Here is an 18,189-nt window from a genome sequence, read left to right as displayed (position 1 = left end):
TGGGCTTTATGCAAATTTGCACAAGCTTACTCCCTAACCGTTGGATCTTCAGCAGGTGCCCCCGGAGGTTACATAGTCGCTCTTCTAAAATGTGCAATGAAATTAAGTTGATAGACAAGGGCGTGTAAAATGGTCGATAATACAGATCTTCTCTTATGGTTCCATGTCATGTAGAAAAGCCAAAAGAACATGTTATAACAACACATTGTATCTCAACATTATCTCCAACACCCCATCTATCAACGAGTGCAAGGAGTATGTGCCTGTGCGCGATGAGGGCTTGCCAGATCAATGCCAAAAGAAAGTGCGGTTTTCTGAGGCTAGCCGTTTCACCACATCCAGCCCAAAAGGTGCTATTCTTGTCACATGCACCCGGCTCATCATGCAACTTATCTTTCGGAGCAGAAATAACCCTTAAATTTGGACAACAAAAGGGCTACAGAACTGTACAGCTCTAAGTAAGAAAACAGGAACCTCCTGTTACGACTAAGTAAAACTATTTTTCTGATATCACATGTCTAGCTTACTCAAAAAAAAAACGCATCTCCTGTGAACTGAAACTACCCGAACAAACATTTGATCATAATCCTATTACTGTTAGCTGGTGCAATTTCTTAAGGCCGTCATTGCCTCGCTGCTACAGTAGCTGGTAGGCGCTAGCTGCCAAGGTTGAACTGAACCGCTGATGACCCAACACATCATCATCTGCTAGATGCAGAATCCGAAAGCAAAGGTTGATGGATGGAACTCTTGTTCCTACGCAAGTCAGTTAGTAAATAATCGAGATAGGTCCCAGTCGACGACTCCAAATTCCCCGGGGCTTGGGCATGTCCGTCGGTTTGCTCAATTTGCTGGAGAACATCGATGGCACTAGGTCGGTACACGTTCCTCAAGTATCTAAGAGCCAGCACCGGGCCCATTCCTGCCGCAACAATCAGCTGGGAAAAATATATTTTCACCATACATAACGGTTAGGCCAGTCATAGCTACAAAAAGAGTATATATAACCAACAACAGTAGACTTACGGCCATGGTGATCCAGTATGAAGGTTGATTACACAGATGCCACATGACAGTGTGCATCTGAAGGGTTGGTACCGCACTGAGTATTAAGTTGATCATGTAGAAGGCTACAAAGTTCCCCCATATGAGGGTGATTTGTGGACAAGTAAATGAGCTGAAGACAGAAGACAGAAGACAGTATCAGTGAAGTACGCTATGATGTGCTTGTAGCAACCAACCGTGAGAACTTACTTAGTATCCAGCGTCACCACAAAAGCTTGCAACCAAATGCATCCAGACAGGGCGACCATGGAGAGCTCCTCCATGTCACTTTTCTCATCAGCATATGCGTTGATGGTAATTAGGAAAACAACAAATGCCTGAAACCACAAACGATTAAAATCTCGTTATGGAGATTAGATTTTCATGTGCAGCTAAAGCATAGTGGATGTAAAGGATCATGCATACAGGAAATAAATCAAGACAGAGAAAAAACATCGACTTCATGTACTAATAGTGCACACGGCATTTGGTTAGCACACTGACTGATAGGTGTATGTGTTATTCACTGTATATTCAGGCCTACTGAAAAATCTCACAAGCTGCTCGTCAGCAAGTGGTTTGTGGTCCACAATAGATTGCATTAACAGAGCCCCAACCAATGCATCCACTACACTTCAATATATTCTTCAAGATACGGAAACCCAGATGAGTACAACATAAAAAGAATGAAAGAGTAATGTTTATTTTACATGGTACAGCGATCGCCCAAACCATTCAGCAAATGTACTGCGATTCAAGAGCCTGGAAACACAATGAAACTACTCATATTAGTCATGCCACAAAACAGCTACATAGCACACTTACAAGAAGCCTCAACAAATAAAAATGAAGGAACAAAAAAATTCTATTTGTACCTCCCAGCTTGAGAATAAAGTAAAATCTGGGGATATCGCAGAACTGTTGTTTCAGAGATATCCTTGTCAAAAATTATTGTCATAACCGGAAGACTTGTGTAGAAAACATTGTAGGCCATCAGGCTAATCGAGTTGAAGATACTAGTTCCAGAAAGCCCTGACGAAAAGGAAAAACTAACATAGGACCCAGGTCAGCAGTCCATGTGTAGTGGCTTCCCAGTATAATCAAAGGTACTGCTAATGGAAAGAGCATTAGGAGGCTAGACTCACAGAATCTGTATAAAGCAAATCAACAGTGACTTGTAGAAAGAGTACTGCGAAATAAATGCTGTGCGATTGTATGAATATCGACCATGGACAAGTATCAACCTTCTGAGAAACTTGAACTCTGCAAAACAATTGGAAAACATACATACTTAGACTTAGTAAAAGTACATGGAACTTGGAGGTAAAGTTCAACAAAAGGATAAGGTGGTAGGGATTCTCAGTACAAAGACATGATCCATTGGACATTCTCTTTTTCAGACGACAAAATGATACCAGTTCATATGGATAAACAAAGGTCGAAGATTTACAATCTCTGCCTACACTAGTTTGGAATCTCTATACAGGGTTCAGAAGACTGGATGGTCAAAACCAGAGCCAGACATGGAGTGGGTTTCTAGGACCTGGCTTCAGCTAGAAAGACGATTAAATCAGCCTTCAAAAGTTCTAGACGACCACATAATGTTTAACATTGTGTCCAACTTAAAATAGTGCAAGCATAAGAACACCTCTGAGCTCAACAATACAAAGGCAGCACTGACATACACATTACAAGGTAAATGTAAAATCAGCAAACTGTGTAAAATTAATAAAAGATGCATACTTCCAATGCTATAATCAGCAGCTCTTGCAGCTTGCAGTCCCTCCCTACCACTAATCCCTACTCCAATGTTAGCCTCTTGAATCATTCTTACATCATTACCACCATCACCAATTGCTAGAGTTAAAGAGCCAGAGGATTTCAGGATCCCAACAAGCTGCACAAATGCAAAACAAAGTTAGTTTTTAAGTGACCAGCTAAATAGCAGCAGCGCATGATATGTTATTGAGTAGCATCACGATAACTGCATCAATATTTCAGACTCTTGCTCTCTATCAGGATCTACATTGTCCCTCATTAAGTAATTTATTAACATAAAGTCCAGTAAGTCCAGTTGGATGCCACGGCTCCATTTGCATCGAGGTGGATTACAATTGTATGGGATGTCATTAGTAGAATCACAAAAAATAAATCAAAATTGTAAACGGTCTTGCCCAACATGAGGATCTTTGGTACCAAAGACGACATATGCTCATCCCATTCAGTTTTTTAAAAACCAATTTACATGTCAAAAGGTAAGAAAACTGTTGGTAGAAACAGCCAAAGGGAAACCTGTGCTTTCTGCAAAGGTGTCATCCGACAGCATATTGCTGTTCTTGACATCATGGCCAGCTTAGTGAAAGATTCCAGCGAACGCTTCAGAATTATTTCGAGTGCCCAACCATCCAAAACGAATGCAAGATCCTGCATAAACAGATTTGACATGAAGTACTCCAGTCAACCAAAACAAACTATGAACCCATTCAGTAACAGAGTTTAAGTTTGTTAAATGTGCATAGACAAACACACCAAAGAATATGATAGCAAATATGATATGATAGTTCAAACTGAATATACAAAACAAAAAAAAATCCTGAAGATTTAACATATACTCCCTCCGTTCCTTTATCTTAAGTGTATTTGCTTTCTCCTGCTTCTAAAGATTTGAGTTGGTGGTGAGTTCACTCACCCATTCACTCTTCCTCCTACCCATGGGACCCACTGAATCTATACCTAATACTAAAAGGATGAAAGGAGGATTGTTTCTTCCCTATTTTTTTCTACATCATCCCCTCCCATACGGTGGTTTTTACGTATGTCATTCCCTCCCTGTAGTATCGAATCCATCACTGCATGGGACCGACCCGGCCACAATCACCCCACCTGTGCCTACATACAACCACACGAACGACAGGATAAGCGATGTTGCCCAAGATATACCTAGCACATCTGTTGTCATCGTCGATGTACGGTAAACCCCACAAGACGTGCGGCTACATATCGTATGATCCCAGCCGCACGCAGGAACACATACATGGCGATGGCATCGTCGTTGCCGTGGCTGACCATGCCGACGGCCGACATACCACCACATGTGGCACGACACCCGCTCCATCCGTCTCCCCTGATCCATCCCCTCCTCCCAGATTCGTCAGCAATTACTCTCGATCCCCTTCTCCATGCGCTGCTCAACGGGTAGTCACACGAGATGGCATGGAGGCGGCCTGAGGGCTGTCATGATCCTGCACATCTAGGGCAGCGCAAGTTCCTCTATGGATACCATGCAGTGCGGCTCAACCTTGGCCGACGCACTCATCCACGACAAGCGCGGCCCAGGAAGCGCTTGGGCGTAGGGGCAGCAGCCGAGCGGCGGAAGCGGTGCAGGGATTCCGATGTGGACGTGGGAACAAGGACGGGTGCTTCCAGATCAGGTGCGACCTGGTCATTGCAACTTGCAACTCTAAGCACCCCTTACCCGATGGCTTCGGTTTCCCCTTCGGGCATCCAAGCCCAACAGATCACGCCATTTCCCGCCCCGCGATCGAGCCGGCGCATGGCTTGTGTTTGGGAAGTTAACGAAGACCCTTCGCCCAACTCCGCAAGTCGGTCAGGGGCTACACCCACCAGGTGCACTATCGTGCCCCCAATATCTACAAAGGACAAGAAAACCGCCCTGTTCATGCTTCGCTCATATCGACATATTTTTAGATGGTTTTTGTGAACCGGATGTCTCCAACAACAAAGATAGGGAGGTCGGACACCTTGCTCACCATGCACGGGTTTCCTCGATTTCCTCCTGACGAGCCCGACAGGTCGTGTCATCTCCAACCTCTTCAAGGCGAGCCGGCGCAAGATCATTTTTCCTTCCAAGGATACTCAGGACTCCATCAAGACCTCGCCAAGGATACCAAGACGGCGCATTCAGTTCGACACCGACCCTGATGCAACCGAGCTCATGACGGACTCAGGGGCTACTGACGGTACACAGTACCAGAGGTATCCAACCTCCGAGGAAGTCGGTTGCAAGATCGGCCTCAGGGTGTAGCTATAGCCCAAGCCCCTCGTGCCGAGGAACACTAGATGAAAAATAAATAAAAATCGTATGTCAAATTTGTTTGGCTACTTCCAGATGCTTCCACTCTAGTGTACTATTTCTTTTCTTTTCTTTTCTACCCTACCTACTGTTTTCTAGAGTCTTCTAGTTGTGAGTAGCTATGAGTAGAATGGTGAAACTTAAATAATGTTTTCTAGAGTATTCCAGCTGTAAGTGGAAGTATGTGAAGGCTTCCCAAAGCCTATAAATAGAGGTCCTCACCTCTACTTTGAAACCGAGACTATGTACCCACTACCTATAATAGAACTCGTTGTTCTTATCTAAGATCTTGGAGTAGATCTTGTGCTCTAGGAGTTCTGGATTGAACTCTTGCTGCCATATCGGCCTACATTCGCCTCTAGAGCGATATCTAGCGCAGCACGTTGAAGTTGTTCCTTCAACACTTGTGTTGTACACATTGTAGCAGCAAAGTGGAGTTGCTCCTCCACAACCTTTGTGCTGCTTCAGGTGGCATCAGAGCCTCGTTGACCCAAACTAGTTCTTGTTGTCCTCTTCGAGAGCAAGCTGCAGCAAGCAATGGAGCAATTGGAGAAGAGGATCGATGCTGCAGAACAACAAATCAAAGAGCTGCGTGAAGATCTTAATCGGAGATTTGATCAGCTGGTTGAGATGATAAGAAAGGGTGTTCCCCCTGCTACCAATGAAGGAGATTCATCTAAAGAAGAAGAATATGTTCATCAAAGAAGAAGGAGAGGTAATCTTGGAGCAAGACCGCCACAACAACGTGCTGTTCAACGTGCTTCAATAAGGCCAATTTATGTTGAAACTTCTGAAGGTGAAGAATATGATGAAGCCCTTGAAGAAGCTGATCTCTATGCATATCGAAGAGTACCCAACCCTACATATGCAAGGGATACATACAAGGTGAAAGCTGAGATCCCAACTTTTAATGGAAATGTTGATATTGAAGGGTGCCCAGATTAGTTATATGAAGTGGAGACTTTCTTTGAGGTCATGGAGGTTCCGGAAGATCGGAGAGTCCCTTTGGTCGCATACAAGCTGAAAGGAGGAGCCGGTGCATGGTGGCATCGCGTTCAAGAAGAGCGCAGGCTGAGAGGAGAACCTCGTGTGAGAACTTGGCGGCAAATGAAAAGCCTTTTGAAAGGGAGATTTTTACCCGCTGATTATGACCAGATCCTATTTATCCAATTCCAAAATTGTGCTCAAGGAAATAGGACTGTCTCAGATTACACGGAGGAGTTTCTAAGGCTACAAGTGAGGTGCAGCCTTGCTGAAACTGAAGATCAACAAGTTGCAAGGTACATCAATGGTCTCAATGATGCTATTCAAGATCGATTGATGATGCAACAAATCTGGTCCATTGATCAAGCACAAGCTCTAGCCTTAAAGGCCGAGAGGTTTGTGAGGACAAGAAAGACAAATAAGGCTCCATATCCTCCATATCCTCATACCGAAGGCTCGTCTAGGGATCACACTAATAGTGGAAGAAAAGACCACTCCACCAAAGGCAAAACAACCAATCCCGAAGCAAACTAGAGGCAAGGGTAAGTCCAATGAAGGCCCAAAATGCCATAAATGTGGTGAAGAGGGACACATATCCAGCAATTGCCCACTAAGGAAATTTGTTAGCACAACTATCCATGAAGGTGAAGGCGACGAGGAAGAATACGAATCTGAAGATATAGAGGGACAAGAGGTTTTTTAAGAAGAAGGTGAAGAGGTGGTATGTGTGATTCAGTGTCTCCTATGTTCCACACCACAACCTGACAGCACACAACGGAAGAAAATATTTGAGAGCAAATGCACGGTGAATGACAAGGTATGCAAATTAGTGATTGATAGTTGTAGTTGCGAGAATCTTATCTCCCAGAAGTTGGTGAACCATTTAAAGCTTGAAACCCATGATCATCCAAATCCCTACACTATTGGATGGATCAAGAAAGGAGTGAATATGAGGATCACCAAACAATGCAACCTGCCACTTTCTTTGAGCAAGCATTATCGCTCAAATGTGTTGTGTGATGTAGTTGATATGGACGCCAGCCATGTTCTTCTTGGGAGACCTTGGCAGTTTGATGTGGATACTCACAAGGGTAGGAAAAATTCTTACTCTTTCATTTGGAACAAGAGAAAGATCATTATTCTACCAAATAAAACTGATGGTAATATCTCTAAGGAAGAGGGGGAAAGTATGTTAACTATCTCCCACACCTCTAATGAGTTTATGGAAGACTTGAAGGAGGCAGATTTGTGTGCTGCACTTATAGTAAAAGGAGAAGAGCGCCCGGTTGTTGAAATTCCAGCAAAGGTACGTGGCTTATTAGCAGAATTTTATAACATACTTGGATAGCCACAAGGCCTGCCACCGATGAGAGGAATTCAACATAGAATTGACTTAATTCCGGGAGCAAATTTTCCTAATCTTCCACACTATCGAATGACCCAAAAGAACATGATATATTGAAGGAGAAAGTGGAGAAATTGCTGCAAAAGGGGCACATTCGAGAAAGTATTAGCCCATGTGTTGTACAAGCCCTGCTCGCACCAAAGAAAGATGGATTTTGGCGCATATGTACGGACAGTAGAGCCATTAACAAGATCACTGTAAGGTATAGATTCCCTATTCCCTGTCTGGATGATATGTTGGATCAGCTTAGTGGAGCAAGAGTGTTCACAAAGCTGGATTTAAGAAGTGGATATCATCAAATCCATATCAGATCCGGGGATGAATGGAAAACCGCCTTCAAGACAAAGGAAGGATTGTTTGAATGGCTAATCATGCCATTTAGACTTTCAAATGCACCAAGTACCTTTATGCACTTGATGAATCAAGTCCTTCGACCCATCTTATCCCACTTTGTTGTGGTTCATTTCGATGACATCTTGATCTATAGCAAGGATGAGGCTGAACTTCCAGGCATAGATCAAATAAAGGAGTTGTATGAGGATGACGAAGACTTTGGCCATGTTTGGGTGAAGCACACAAGGGGCCAACCATTAGGTGATGACTATTTGATGCAAGATGGCTATCTTTTCAAAAATGATCGTTTGTGCATTCCAAGAAGTTCTCTATGTGACAAACTAGTTAGAAAGCTCCATTCAGGTGATCTTAGTGGCCATGTTGGAAGGGACAAGACTATTGCTAACCTGGAAGCCCACTACTTTTGGCCATAACTAAAGAGAGATGCTAGAAAGTTTGTTCAGCGATGCCTATATGTCAAACCTGCAAAGGCCAAGTCCAGTACACAAGGTTATACATGCCTTTGTTTGTTCGTGTTGCTCCATGGGAGGACATCTCTATGGACTTCGTCTTGGGCTTGCCAAGAACAAGACGAGGAAGTGATGTTGTATTTGTAGTCGTGGATAGAATCTCTAAGATGGCTCATTTCATCCCATGCCGCAAGACAACGGATGCTCATCATGTGGCAAATCTGTTCTTTCGAGAAGTGGTCAGACTTCATGGAGTACCAAGGTCCATCGTCTCAGACCGTGATAGCAAGTTTCTTGCTGCATTTTGGCTCACTTTGTGGAAGCAATTCAACACTGAATTGAAGTTTTCTAGCACTGCTCATCCACAAACAGATGGACAAACGGAAGTGGTGAACAAGTTTTTGGGTAATCTGATCCTTTGCACTTGTGGAGAAAGAAAGGGACAATGGGATTTGGCTTTATCTCTTGCAGAGTTCTCCTACAATAACTCCAAGCATAGATCCACAGGAAGGAGCCCTTTTTCCATTGTCTACACTAATGTTCCAACACATGTGGTGAACCTGGAGAAGCTACCATCAAAGGGAAACTCAAAATCAGCATTGTCCTTTGCTGATAATTACATTGAGCTATTTGAAGAGATTCGTGGTGCTTTGGAAGCACAAAATCAGAAATATAAACAACTTGCTGATTGCAATAGGAGGCCAAAATCATTTCAAGTTGGTAATAGGTGATGGTCTACATCCGAAAAGAGAGGCTGCCTTTAGGTGTTAAGGGGAAGCTTAGGCAGCGAAGGTATGGGCCCTTCTCTATCATGAGGAAGATAAATGATAATGCTTATGTGATAGATCTTCCAAACGACATGGGCATATCCAACACATTCAATGTTGCGGACTTGACTCTACCATCCAGAAGAAGCGCTCTATGAAGATAACTCGAGGGCGAGTTCCAAACAACTAGGGGAGAATGACGAGGAACACTAGATGAAAAAGAAATCGTATGTCCGATTTGTTTGGCTACTTCTAGATGCTTCCACTCTAGTGTACTATTTCTTTTCTTTTCTTTTCTACCCTACCTACTGTTTTCTAGAGTCTTCTAGTTATGAGTAGCCATGAGTAGAATGGTGAAACTTAAATAATGTTTTCTAGAGTATTCCAGCTATAAGTAGAAGTATGTGAAGGCTTCGCAAAGCCTATAAATAGAGGCCCTCGCCTCTACTTTGAAACCGAGAATATGTACCCACTACCTATAATAGAACTTGTTGTTCTTATCTAAGATCTTGGAGTAGATCTTGTGCTCTAGGAGTCCTGGATTGAACTCTTGCTGCCATATCGGCCTACATTCGCCTCTAGAGCGATATCTAGCGCAGCACGTTGAAGTTGTTCCTTCAACACTTGTGCTGTACACATTGTAGCAGCAAAGTGGAGTTGCTCCTCCGCAACCTTTGTGCTGCTTCACCTCGCCCTGCCAGCAGGCCTCCCAATAAGACCGGCCCACCAAGCCAACTGTTGGCCCACCAGGGGCGACCTTAACCTGTACTCCAACATACATGTATCAGTAGATCTGATGGGACTCTACTATGTAAACCGACTTGGGCTCATGTAACCCTACCCCTCGTTCACCTATATAAGGGGAGGTAGGGGCCTCCCAAGTTGGCATCCAATCTATGCCAAGATCTCTCATACGAGACACCAATCAATACAATCAGACATGCAGGATGTAGGGTATTACCTCCACCGCGAGGACCTGAACCTGGGTAAAATCGTTCATCTCATGTGCACCCCATTCTAATCCATTCTGATCCTCTATGCGTACTCCGCCCCATGAGCAACCCTATCATGGGATTTGCCTGTATTATGCACCGACATCCACGGTTTTGACCCTCTTCCACACCATCAGACGCCGATTGCATCAACCTCATCTTCCCCCATGTCCTCCACGGATGACCTACCAGCAAAGGCGGTTACTACAGCCAGCTGTGTCGCCCGACGCGGCACCTCTAGGGTCTGGTCACTGCCAGGAGTTGCAAATCCGCTAGCCTCCCCTACCGCCCCTTCTTAGGTCCACGTGGAGCCACCACCGGAACATGGTCGTTGGCAACGCACCCGCACTGATGGCGCTGCCGAAGGTTTCCTTCCTGTCGATCTTGCCGGCGGCCGTGGGCGTGGTGAGGATCCATTGCAGCTTCAGTTCCGCGGCCGAGACAGTGCCCACGTCGAAGACTATTATCGTTGGATTGTAGGCTGCATGAGAATTGGGTGTCCCGGCGCTTGGGGTTTCCCTTGGCGGGGCCACGATCTCTGACAACAACAACAAAGCCTTTAATCTCAAACAAGTTAGGGTAGGCTAGAGGTGAAACCCATAAGATCTCGCAACCAACTCATGGTTCTTGCACATGGATAGCAAACTTCCACGCACCCCTGTCCACTGCTAGTTCTTTGGTGATACTCCAATCCTTCAGATCTCTCTTTACGAACTCCTCCCATGTCAAGTTCGGTCTACCCCGACCTCTCTTGACATTATCAGCACGCTTTAGCCGTCCGCTATACACCGGAGCTTTTGGAGGCATGCGCTGAATATACCCAAACCATCTCAGACGATGTTGGACAAGCTTCTCTTCAATCGGTGCTACCCCAACTCTATCGGCCACAATCTCTGCCTGGGACACAACAGGCCACACGGAAATGCAAGGTCACTGGGGGGTTTCAGTGAGAGAGGAGCTCGCTGGCAGCCGAGGGGTGCTCAATGGAGATGAGTGGGCGTCATGCAGGGAGTGGAGGGTTACTACTTGCTCTCGATTTGCAGAAGAGAGATATATTGAGGAGGAAACTGCCATGTTGCAGGCTGCTAGATTTGTAGAAGAGAGATATAGAGAGGAGGAAACTGCCATGCTGCGGGCTGCTTGCTATCGCACCAGCTGCTGCTGCAGGCTATATGGCTTAAGAGAGGAAGTGAGATAAGTTCTTCTGGAGAGAAATATTGCTGCTTTAGGCAGCTGCAGCTTGTTCAGTGCTGCTATATGTTGCTGCTGTATGCTAGATGTTGAGAGGAGAGACTGGCTGATTTACGTCGTTTCACTGATTTTTGCACATGTAAGGTGAGCTGTGGTTCATTTCTTCCTTCTATTTGACTCTTTTCATTTGTTCATTCCATATATGTCAGTTGTAAATAAGTTCAGAGACAGTTGTTGCTGAAGAAAATCAGAGAAGTAGGGATGAACACCATCTATCGGAAGCAGATTAGGTGGGTTTTGTTTTGTTTGTTCCTAACTGTGGCTCAGTTTGCATGTGTGGGATGATTCAGTTCAGTTTGTTTTAGTTCTACAGTTCACTATGATGAGCTCAGCTGTAGTTGTGTTTTCAGAATAGATTTGGTGAGGTATAATTGTAAAAATAGCTTCGGCACCTTGCAGTACCATGGAGTTTCTTTAACGTTGATTGATGACATGATTCCTATGTTTCGGAAGGGAACACTAGCAGGGAGGTTGAGATCGAAATGCTAGAAGAAATTGTGCTGGGTGAAGCAACCACTGGAGCAAATATCAAAGGTATGGCAATTTTTACAACCTAATTTTACACGTGTGAATATTCTTTTAATATAGTGTCAAAAATCAGCAGGAAGCGAGGGAGGAAAATCATGCCCGACAATGTAGACAATTGTTTTTTACCTCTTCTTTTTTGCAGATCGAGACGAATTGGAAGCCACGAGCAAAACAAAGAGAACGCTGGGCAGCCGATGGGAGGTGGCGCACGAACACCAGGAGGCAGCAGCCGGAGGGGGCGAGCTGGAGGGAGGCAGACGGCACCCTAGGGCGGAGCGGGCGGCGGGCGAGGCGAAGACGACAGACAAGCAAGCGAGCCTCGGAGCTGCCTGGTGGCCAGCACGTGCAGCTGACTGTTTGGCATCGGCCGGCGCAAGCCTCGGCGCTTGATTGCGGTGAGGACTACTCAGTGGTCATCGATGGCGGAGTCAGAATCGCTCTCGCGGAGGACTGATGACGCGACGCCGGGCTGCAACCTCGACAGCGCTTTTCTCCTTGGTGGCGTGTGGGTTGCCAGGTCGCCCTGCATGCCTTGTTTTTGGGGGTGTGATACGACGGTTTTTGCCCGGTTTTCCGCTAATTAACTGGGCAATTCTCTTCGATCTTTTTTAATAAATCGGGCCCTAAGGGACCGCGTTTCAAAAAGTAGGACATGGATAGAATGATGATCTGATATGCAACAAGCAAACACATCATTAGTGTTTTGGCTTACCTTGCAAAGTAGAACAATGCTATGTATAGTAGCATTAGCAGAAATGTCCATTAATACATACGATAAGAAAATAAATAACCAGTTGTTTCTTGTGTAACTTTAGAAGATCTTGATTGGATCTTTTGAATAACCGAACGAGGATAAACTATTTTTGGCTCTACTTTCATGTTGTTCCGTAGCGTAGCATCTGCATCTAACTAGTTTCGTACTCTCTCCGATCCAAAAAAAGTGAACTAAAACCACGACACTTTTTTGGATCGGAGGGGGTACTAAAATTCCACAATGTAAGGTGCATTTGTTGTAATCCCACATAATCCTGTTTTGACCCCTCCACCACATACATGGAAATCTCACGTCCTCATGTTAAAATCAAACAACCTCCCTAACAGGAGCCAACCTCCCAATGAATTGGTTGAAAAATAAACTCCCAATCGATTGGTTTGCATGCGCTGCTCATTCCTTGGGATATGTCGTTGCATGGACCATGCAAGGCGAGTGCGCGATCTGCACGCGCCCTCAAATCACTGGATGATGTCCACTTAATTGATACTAGCAAAAGGGCTCGTGCGTTGCAACGGAAAAAAAAATATCACACGTGGTTCAAGATTTTAGCAATCCAAGCACTGACTTGCATATGTCTAGTTCATTCAAGCACTGGCTCTTCTGCCATGACCTCTAAGCTCATCCTCACTTCATTGTGAAGTCGAGAGAGTATCCATATCGGCATATATGCCAGATTATTGCTACACCTCACCTTTAGTCTTTTTATTTTTGAAGAGGCTTGTTGATTGTCTATTTGGGGACATATATAAATTGATGGGATCATATGTAAATTTGTGAGGTGGTACTATTTTTGTTTGGAGTAGATGATACTTCTAATTAATAAAGAATTTTTTTATGGTACCGAAAGCTGGCCAATGACCCAATAAAGAGAATAGTAAAATGGATGTGGCTGAATCATCTTCTAAAAAAGGGATGTGGCTGAATCATAGGCAGCCTGTGGCAGTGAAATAAAAGGCCACTTTCCCTAAAAAAGTGAAATAAAAAACATTCCTTCTAAAAAAAGGGAGCCTGTGCTCGCTGCAGCCAGCAGTCGCCGCTCCTAGCGCACGCACGCATGTAATGAGCCCAAGCGAGGAGAGGCTGAGCTCTTTCCCGGCATGCCATCTCCGCCGCCTTCCTCTCGGCTCCAGCCGGCGAGCCCAAATGTCCGCTATAACCTTGCGTCACCGCCCTTCTCTATGCCTTCTCCCTTCCCTTCCTCCCTCTCCATGGTCCTCTTCTTCTCCCGTCTCTCTCCTCCCTCATCTCTCTCTCCTCCCTGTTGTTCATGTACAATGAAGCGATTTGATGGGTAAAGAAGTGTGTCTCTATCAATTGGAGAAAAATTCTTTGTTATTTGATCGGTGATTGATGTAAAAAATAATCCTATTCGGTGAGTGCTCTCCCGTGTCCTGCCCACTCGGGTGCCCATTGCATTTGCATCTGGCTGTAGACAGTGATTCGCTGTCTGTCCTCCGATACTATCTTCTTAGCCGCCCTCATCCTCGTCTCTCCCCCCATGCATTTTCTCCCCATACTCTCGATTCTCTCTTCCTTCTCTCCCCTTCTCCCTGTCCAGCGGGGAACTACTGCCGTGCGCAGCACTCCCAGTCCCGCCTCAACGGTCGCCACTGCTTCAAGGCCTTCCCCGTAGGCTCTCGTTCCAGATCGGATTGGATCGAGGCCACCACCGAGCCTCCCGAGCGCCTCCACCTACACCTAGCTCCAGCGCCCTTCTTCCTCCACCATTTTTCTTTTTCGGTTCGCCATGAGCCAGCCAACAGGGGAGCCTAGCCGCTGCCTTCCAGGTCGCCGGAAGCCGGCGCCCGTCCCGTCCTCCCCCCCTGCGACCGATGCCGACAGAGCTGCCATCGACATTTTTTTATTTCTGGAAGAACTAAATACTCTAGATAACAACCTTGTAATCATGATACATGATTTTTATATCGCAAAAATCTCATCAAATTTGTATTTAAATTTACATGGATACAAAAGACAAATCGTGTTGAGGACTACAAAAAATAAAAGGATTTGACAATTGAAACTTCATTACTATCTTTTACCTGGGAGCTCTTCCACTTGTGTGACATATTATCACTGTGAATACTGTGAGAAGAAAAGGTTAATAACGTCGCACATGCATGGTTCGTTCAGCAATACCACGTAATCGCTCCTTCCTACTCGTGATGCCTCGTCATGGCTCCAGTTCCTCCAGTAAACCCGCTCGCGATCTCACCTGAGATGGCGGCTCTGCTGACGCTGGGGCACATGCTTTTCATCTGGGCGATCTTTCCGCCTTCCATCTCCACGTGCACGCTCCTTGTTGATCTAGAACCACTCCCACTTGAGAGACAGCCGCTGCCACTGGTACTCATGGTGCTCATACGCCACCTGCTACTCGTCTAGCTGCACCACATGCCGGCGCATCCACTGTCACACGAGCTCTGGTTCGCGGCCTGTCGACGGTGGCCGCAGTAGCTTCACAACCAATGGCCCCTCTTTTCCCACCTGTGATCTCCTCGAGCACGCGTGTCCCATCGTCCTCTTTCTCTTTGCATGCTGCCATCGTGCTTCTGACGCTTTCATGCTCCTTGTGGCAGCTGTTGTGTTTGCGGTAGAGATTGTTGTCTGAGCCGATGGCGCCCACAATCTCATCAGAGCCGGTGGAGCTGCAGCAGGAGCGGAGGAGCTTCTTGGCTTCTTGCTGCTCGATGACAATGATGACAAAGAGCGCGCAGACATAGTCTCGCCAAGGGATGGCAGTCCGCAGCGAGCTGCGAGATTTGGCGTCGATGTCAAACCTTTGGAACAGGTTATTATCGCTGAGAGCAAGGTGCGCCAGGGTCGCCCTACCTCTGGCAGGAGATCCTACACTTTTTTGTCAGGATGATAGCCTTCTTCCATAGCCGGCTCAGGGGCATCTTGTCTGCATGCTGATCGGGTTCTTTCCCAATCTGATGCAGATGTGCAGCTTGTCCGATGCTTTATTTGTGGCTTCCTTGTAGAATCAGATTGAAGTTTATTTCCTGCCATGTCTATCTATGCGCTTCCTTGTAGAACTGTATAGAAGTTTATTTCCTTCCATATTTTAATCTACATGTACGTGCTACAATCAAACTCCTCTAGTCTTGTTTAAAAAAAAAACCTCCTATAGCCTCGCACGCTCATATCCTTTTGACGTATATATACCTTTTTATGTTTCTTTGGTCGTACGTGTGCACATATATTATGCAACGTGACCTAGCTCTAGACAGCCAAAATTTAGTACCACCTCACGTATATGTGTTAAATTCGAACTGAAAGCGTAAATTCACGGGAAGAAGCGTATTGTGACGGTGAACCCAATGAGTCAATCCGTGCTTTATTATTATATATATATATATAAAATATATATATATATATTATAGGGAAAGATACCTGCTGCTAACCACCAAACTAATCGAGGGTAATTTTGTCTGAAATGCTCCATAATTCTGCTCTCATTGTGCCAAAAATAATACAGCTCAGATAAAGGAACGGGGGGGAGTATGACCTAAAGGCATTGCAGCTAATGTAACGTATTGTCTGAGCATCTAATGTTTTGACGTAAGACTAATGTCATTTTCTCATGTATACCATTTCTGCTATAAAAATGGGGTACAGAAGATATTTGCCACATATAAGATTGATTTGATACTACCCGTGTAAGGTACAATATGGAATCCAGAAAAAATACCTTTCTTTCCGACGCAGTCTTCATAATTATCAATGCCCTCTCTAAGCTCTGTAATATGTCATCTTCAGTTTTTCCATTGATGGACAACAATTGACCTTTGGACTCTGCAGGAGATACAAGAGCTGCAGTGATAATTTTGGCAACAGATTGATGGATACAAGGTAGTGTTGTCTTATGATCAATGATCTGCAGTACTGACCACATGGTAAAGTATAAATTTATTTTATAAATTAGGTGATTACCAGAGGGTGCAGAAGAAAGAAAATAGCTTAATGGCAAAATTGTGTTCTTTGGGCCCTCTGGAACAGTCATGCAATAAATGTCCTACACCTACTCTAAATCTGTTTTAATGTGTGGTTTTTGTTTCTGAGATGCCTGCAGTAAGTTGCCATTTTAATACATAATTCTGTTTTGACAAATACAACTTCTCAGTCTGGTGGTACAAATAGGATGATCATTTTGTGACAGTTAGCTGTCCATGAACTCCTAGTAACCATCGTCGTAACTTAGAACCAACCACACCACGCTTATTGGCAAGAACGAACTAACATCTTATACTGGAAAGAGATTAAGATGGTAGACGAACCACGCAAGAACTTTCAATGCTTGAACAGATGAGTGAAATACTAGTAACTAGTAAAAGTAACCAACCGATAAAAGCACCAATGAAATAATAAAAGATGAAAGAGGCTTGGTGGATTATTCCTCCTGCTCTAAGACAATTCATCGCAACAGGACAAGTGTCACAGAACATTTGCCAGATAATCTATTTCTAGTGATAATACAGTACCAGGTGTTATGAGGTTACAGAGAAGTCCAATCTGGATTGCTGTAGTTTGCTTATCACCAGTTAGCATCCACACATTGATTCCAGCCTTCCTTAGCAATTTAATAGTTTCAGGCACACCATCCTGCCAGGTCACAACAATCTATGAGAAGGAGAACGGCAAGCATGCAATTGCACAAGTAATTCCACTGATTATTAAAAAAAACAATTAACAAATAATACCTGGAGACGGTCCTCTATGGCGGTGATACCAAGAATGTGAATACCTTGCTCTAAGCTGTTACAGACTTCGGCAATTTTATGCTGTATATTATGAAGCTCGTAATATACCTCAAAAATATAAAAAGCTACAAACCTAAGTGGACCATTATGAACTGGTAAGGTCGGGAGTGATTTACCTCCCTGTTGTCCAGTGAGCAGCTAGCATCTTGAAATTTTTTGGACCATTCTTTATATTCATCTTCTTCTAAGTCACGGCATCCCAAACATAATGTTCGCAGACCCAAATGAGAATACATTTCTACTGCCTCAAGATAGGTCTTTGTTTGTTGTCCTGTCATTTATGTGCTAGAAAATTGATTGTCTTGTATAACAAAAGCCAGGTGTTTAATCATTTGATGCATTCCCTCAAATACCATGCTTTATTGCTATGCAAACTTTTTTGGTATCAATTGGTGCCCAAGCCATATGTTCATTGAAGGAGTGAACCCAAATGGGTGATTGCATAGCATATATTGACATGTTTATTATAAAATAGAGTAGACACACACGGTTTCATCGAAGAAAAAACACACAGAGTAGAAAAGCCCAAAAACCTCTGCCTCCTGCTTCAAGTTAAAACTGGACACAACTTAATAAAAAAATCCATCAAGGAAGACAACTTGGTGCTGAAAGAAGAAAGAAATGCCCAACAGTGCTATCATCGATCATCATGCTCACCACATGGTTGATCAGGAACACCGCAATGCTTACGTCTTCAACGCTGAGATGCCTAATGTTCAGATGCTAAACCAACACGAAGCTTCAGGTTGTGCTCCAGTCAATCACATGATAGACATATTTTCCC

At 44.5% G+C, this 18,189-nt stretch overlaps 1 protein-coding gene across 2 annotated transcripts in view; it reads right to left on the bottom strand.

The window, feature by feature from the left end:
• Positions 1–92: 92 nt before the first annotated feature.
• LOC125538127 (phospholipid-transporting ATPase 2) overlaps positions 93–18,189 on the bottom strand; it is a 35,077-nt gene continuing 16,980 nt past the window's right edge. For both annotated transcript variants that reach the window (XM_048701425.2, XM_048701427.2), the window contains exons 14-25: positions 17,522–17,676; positions 17,346–17,426; positions 17,127–17,247; positions 16,337–16,440; positions 3,337–3,468; positions 2,788–2,941; positions 2,190–2,307; positions 1,920–2,093; positions 1,755–1,806; positions 1,255–1,382; positions 1,027–1,177; positions 93–938 (exon numbers count right to left, since the gene is read on the bottom strand). In XM_048701425.2, the coding sequence (XP_048557382.2) occupies positions 702–938; positions 1,027–1,177; positions 1,255–1,382; positions 1,755–1,806; positions 1,920–2,093; positions 2,190–2,307; positions 2,788–2,941; positions 3,337–3,468; positions 16,337–16,440; positions 17,127–17,247; positions 17,346–17,426; positions 17,522–17,676 (1,607 nt within the window). In that variant the 3' untranslated portion in view covers positions 93–701. The remainder of the gene's footprint in view (positions 939–1,026; positions 1,178–1,254; positions 1,383–1,754; positions 1,807–1,919; positions 2,094–2,189; positions 2,308–2,787; positions 2,942–3,336; positions 3,469–16,336; positions 16,441–17,126; positions 17,248–17,345; positions 17,427–17,521; positions 17,677–18,189) is intronic.

The sequence above is a fragment of the Triticum urartu genome, chromosome 2A (genome assembly GCF_056163025.1).
Source record: "Triticum urartu cultivar PI428250 chromosome 2A, HENAU_Tu73, whole genome shotgun sequence".
In the NCBI taxonomy this organism is placed as follows: domain Eukaryota; kingdom Viridiplantae; phylum Streptophyta; class Magnoliopsida; order Poales; family Poaceae; genus Triticum; species Triticum urartu.
Note: the sequence above shows the minus strand (reverse complement) of the source record. Positions and strands in the feature narration are given on the sequence as shown.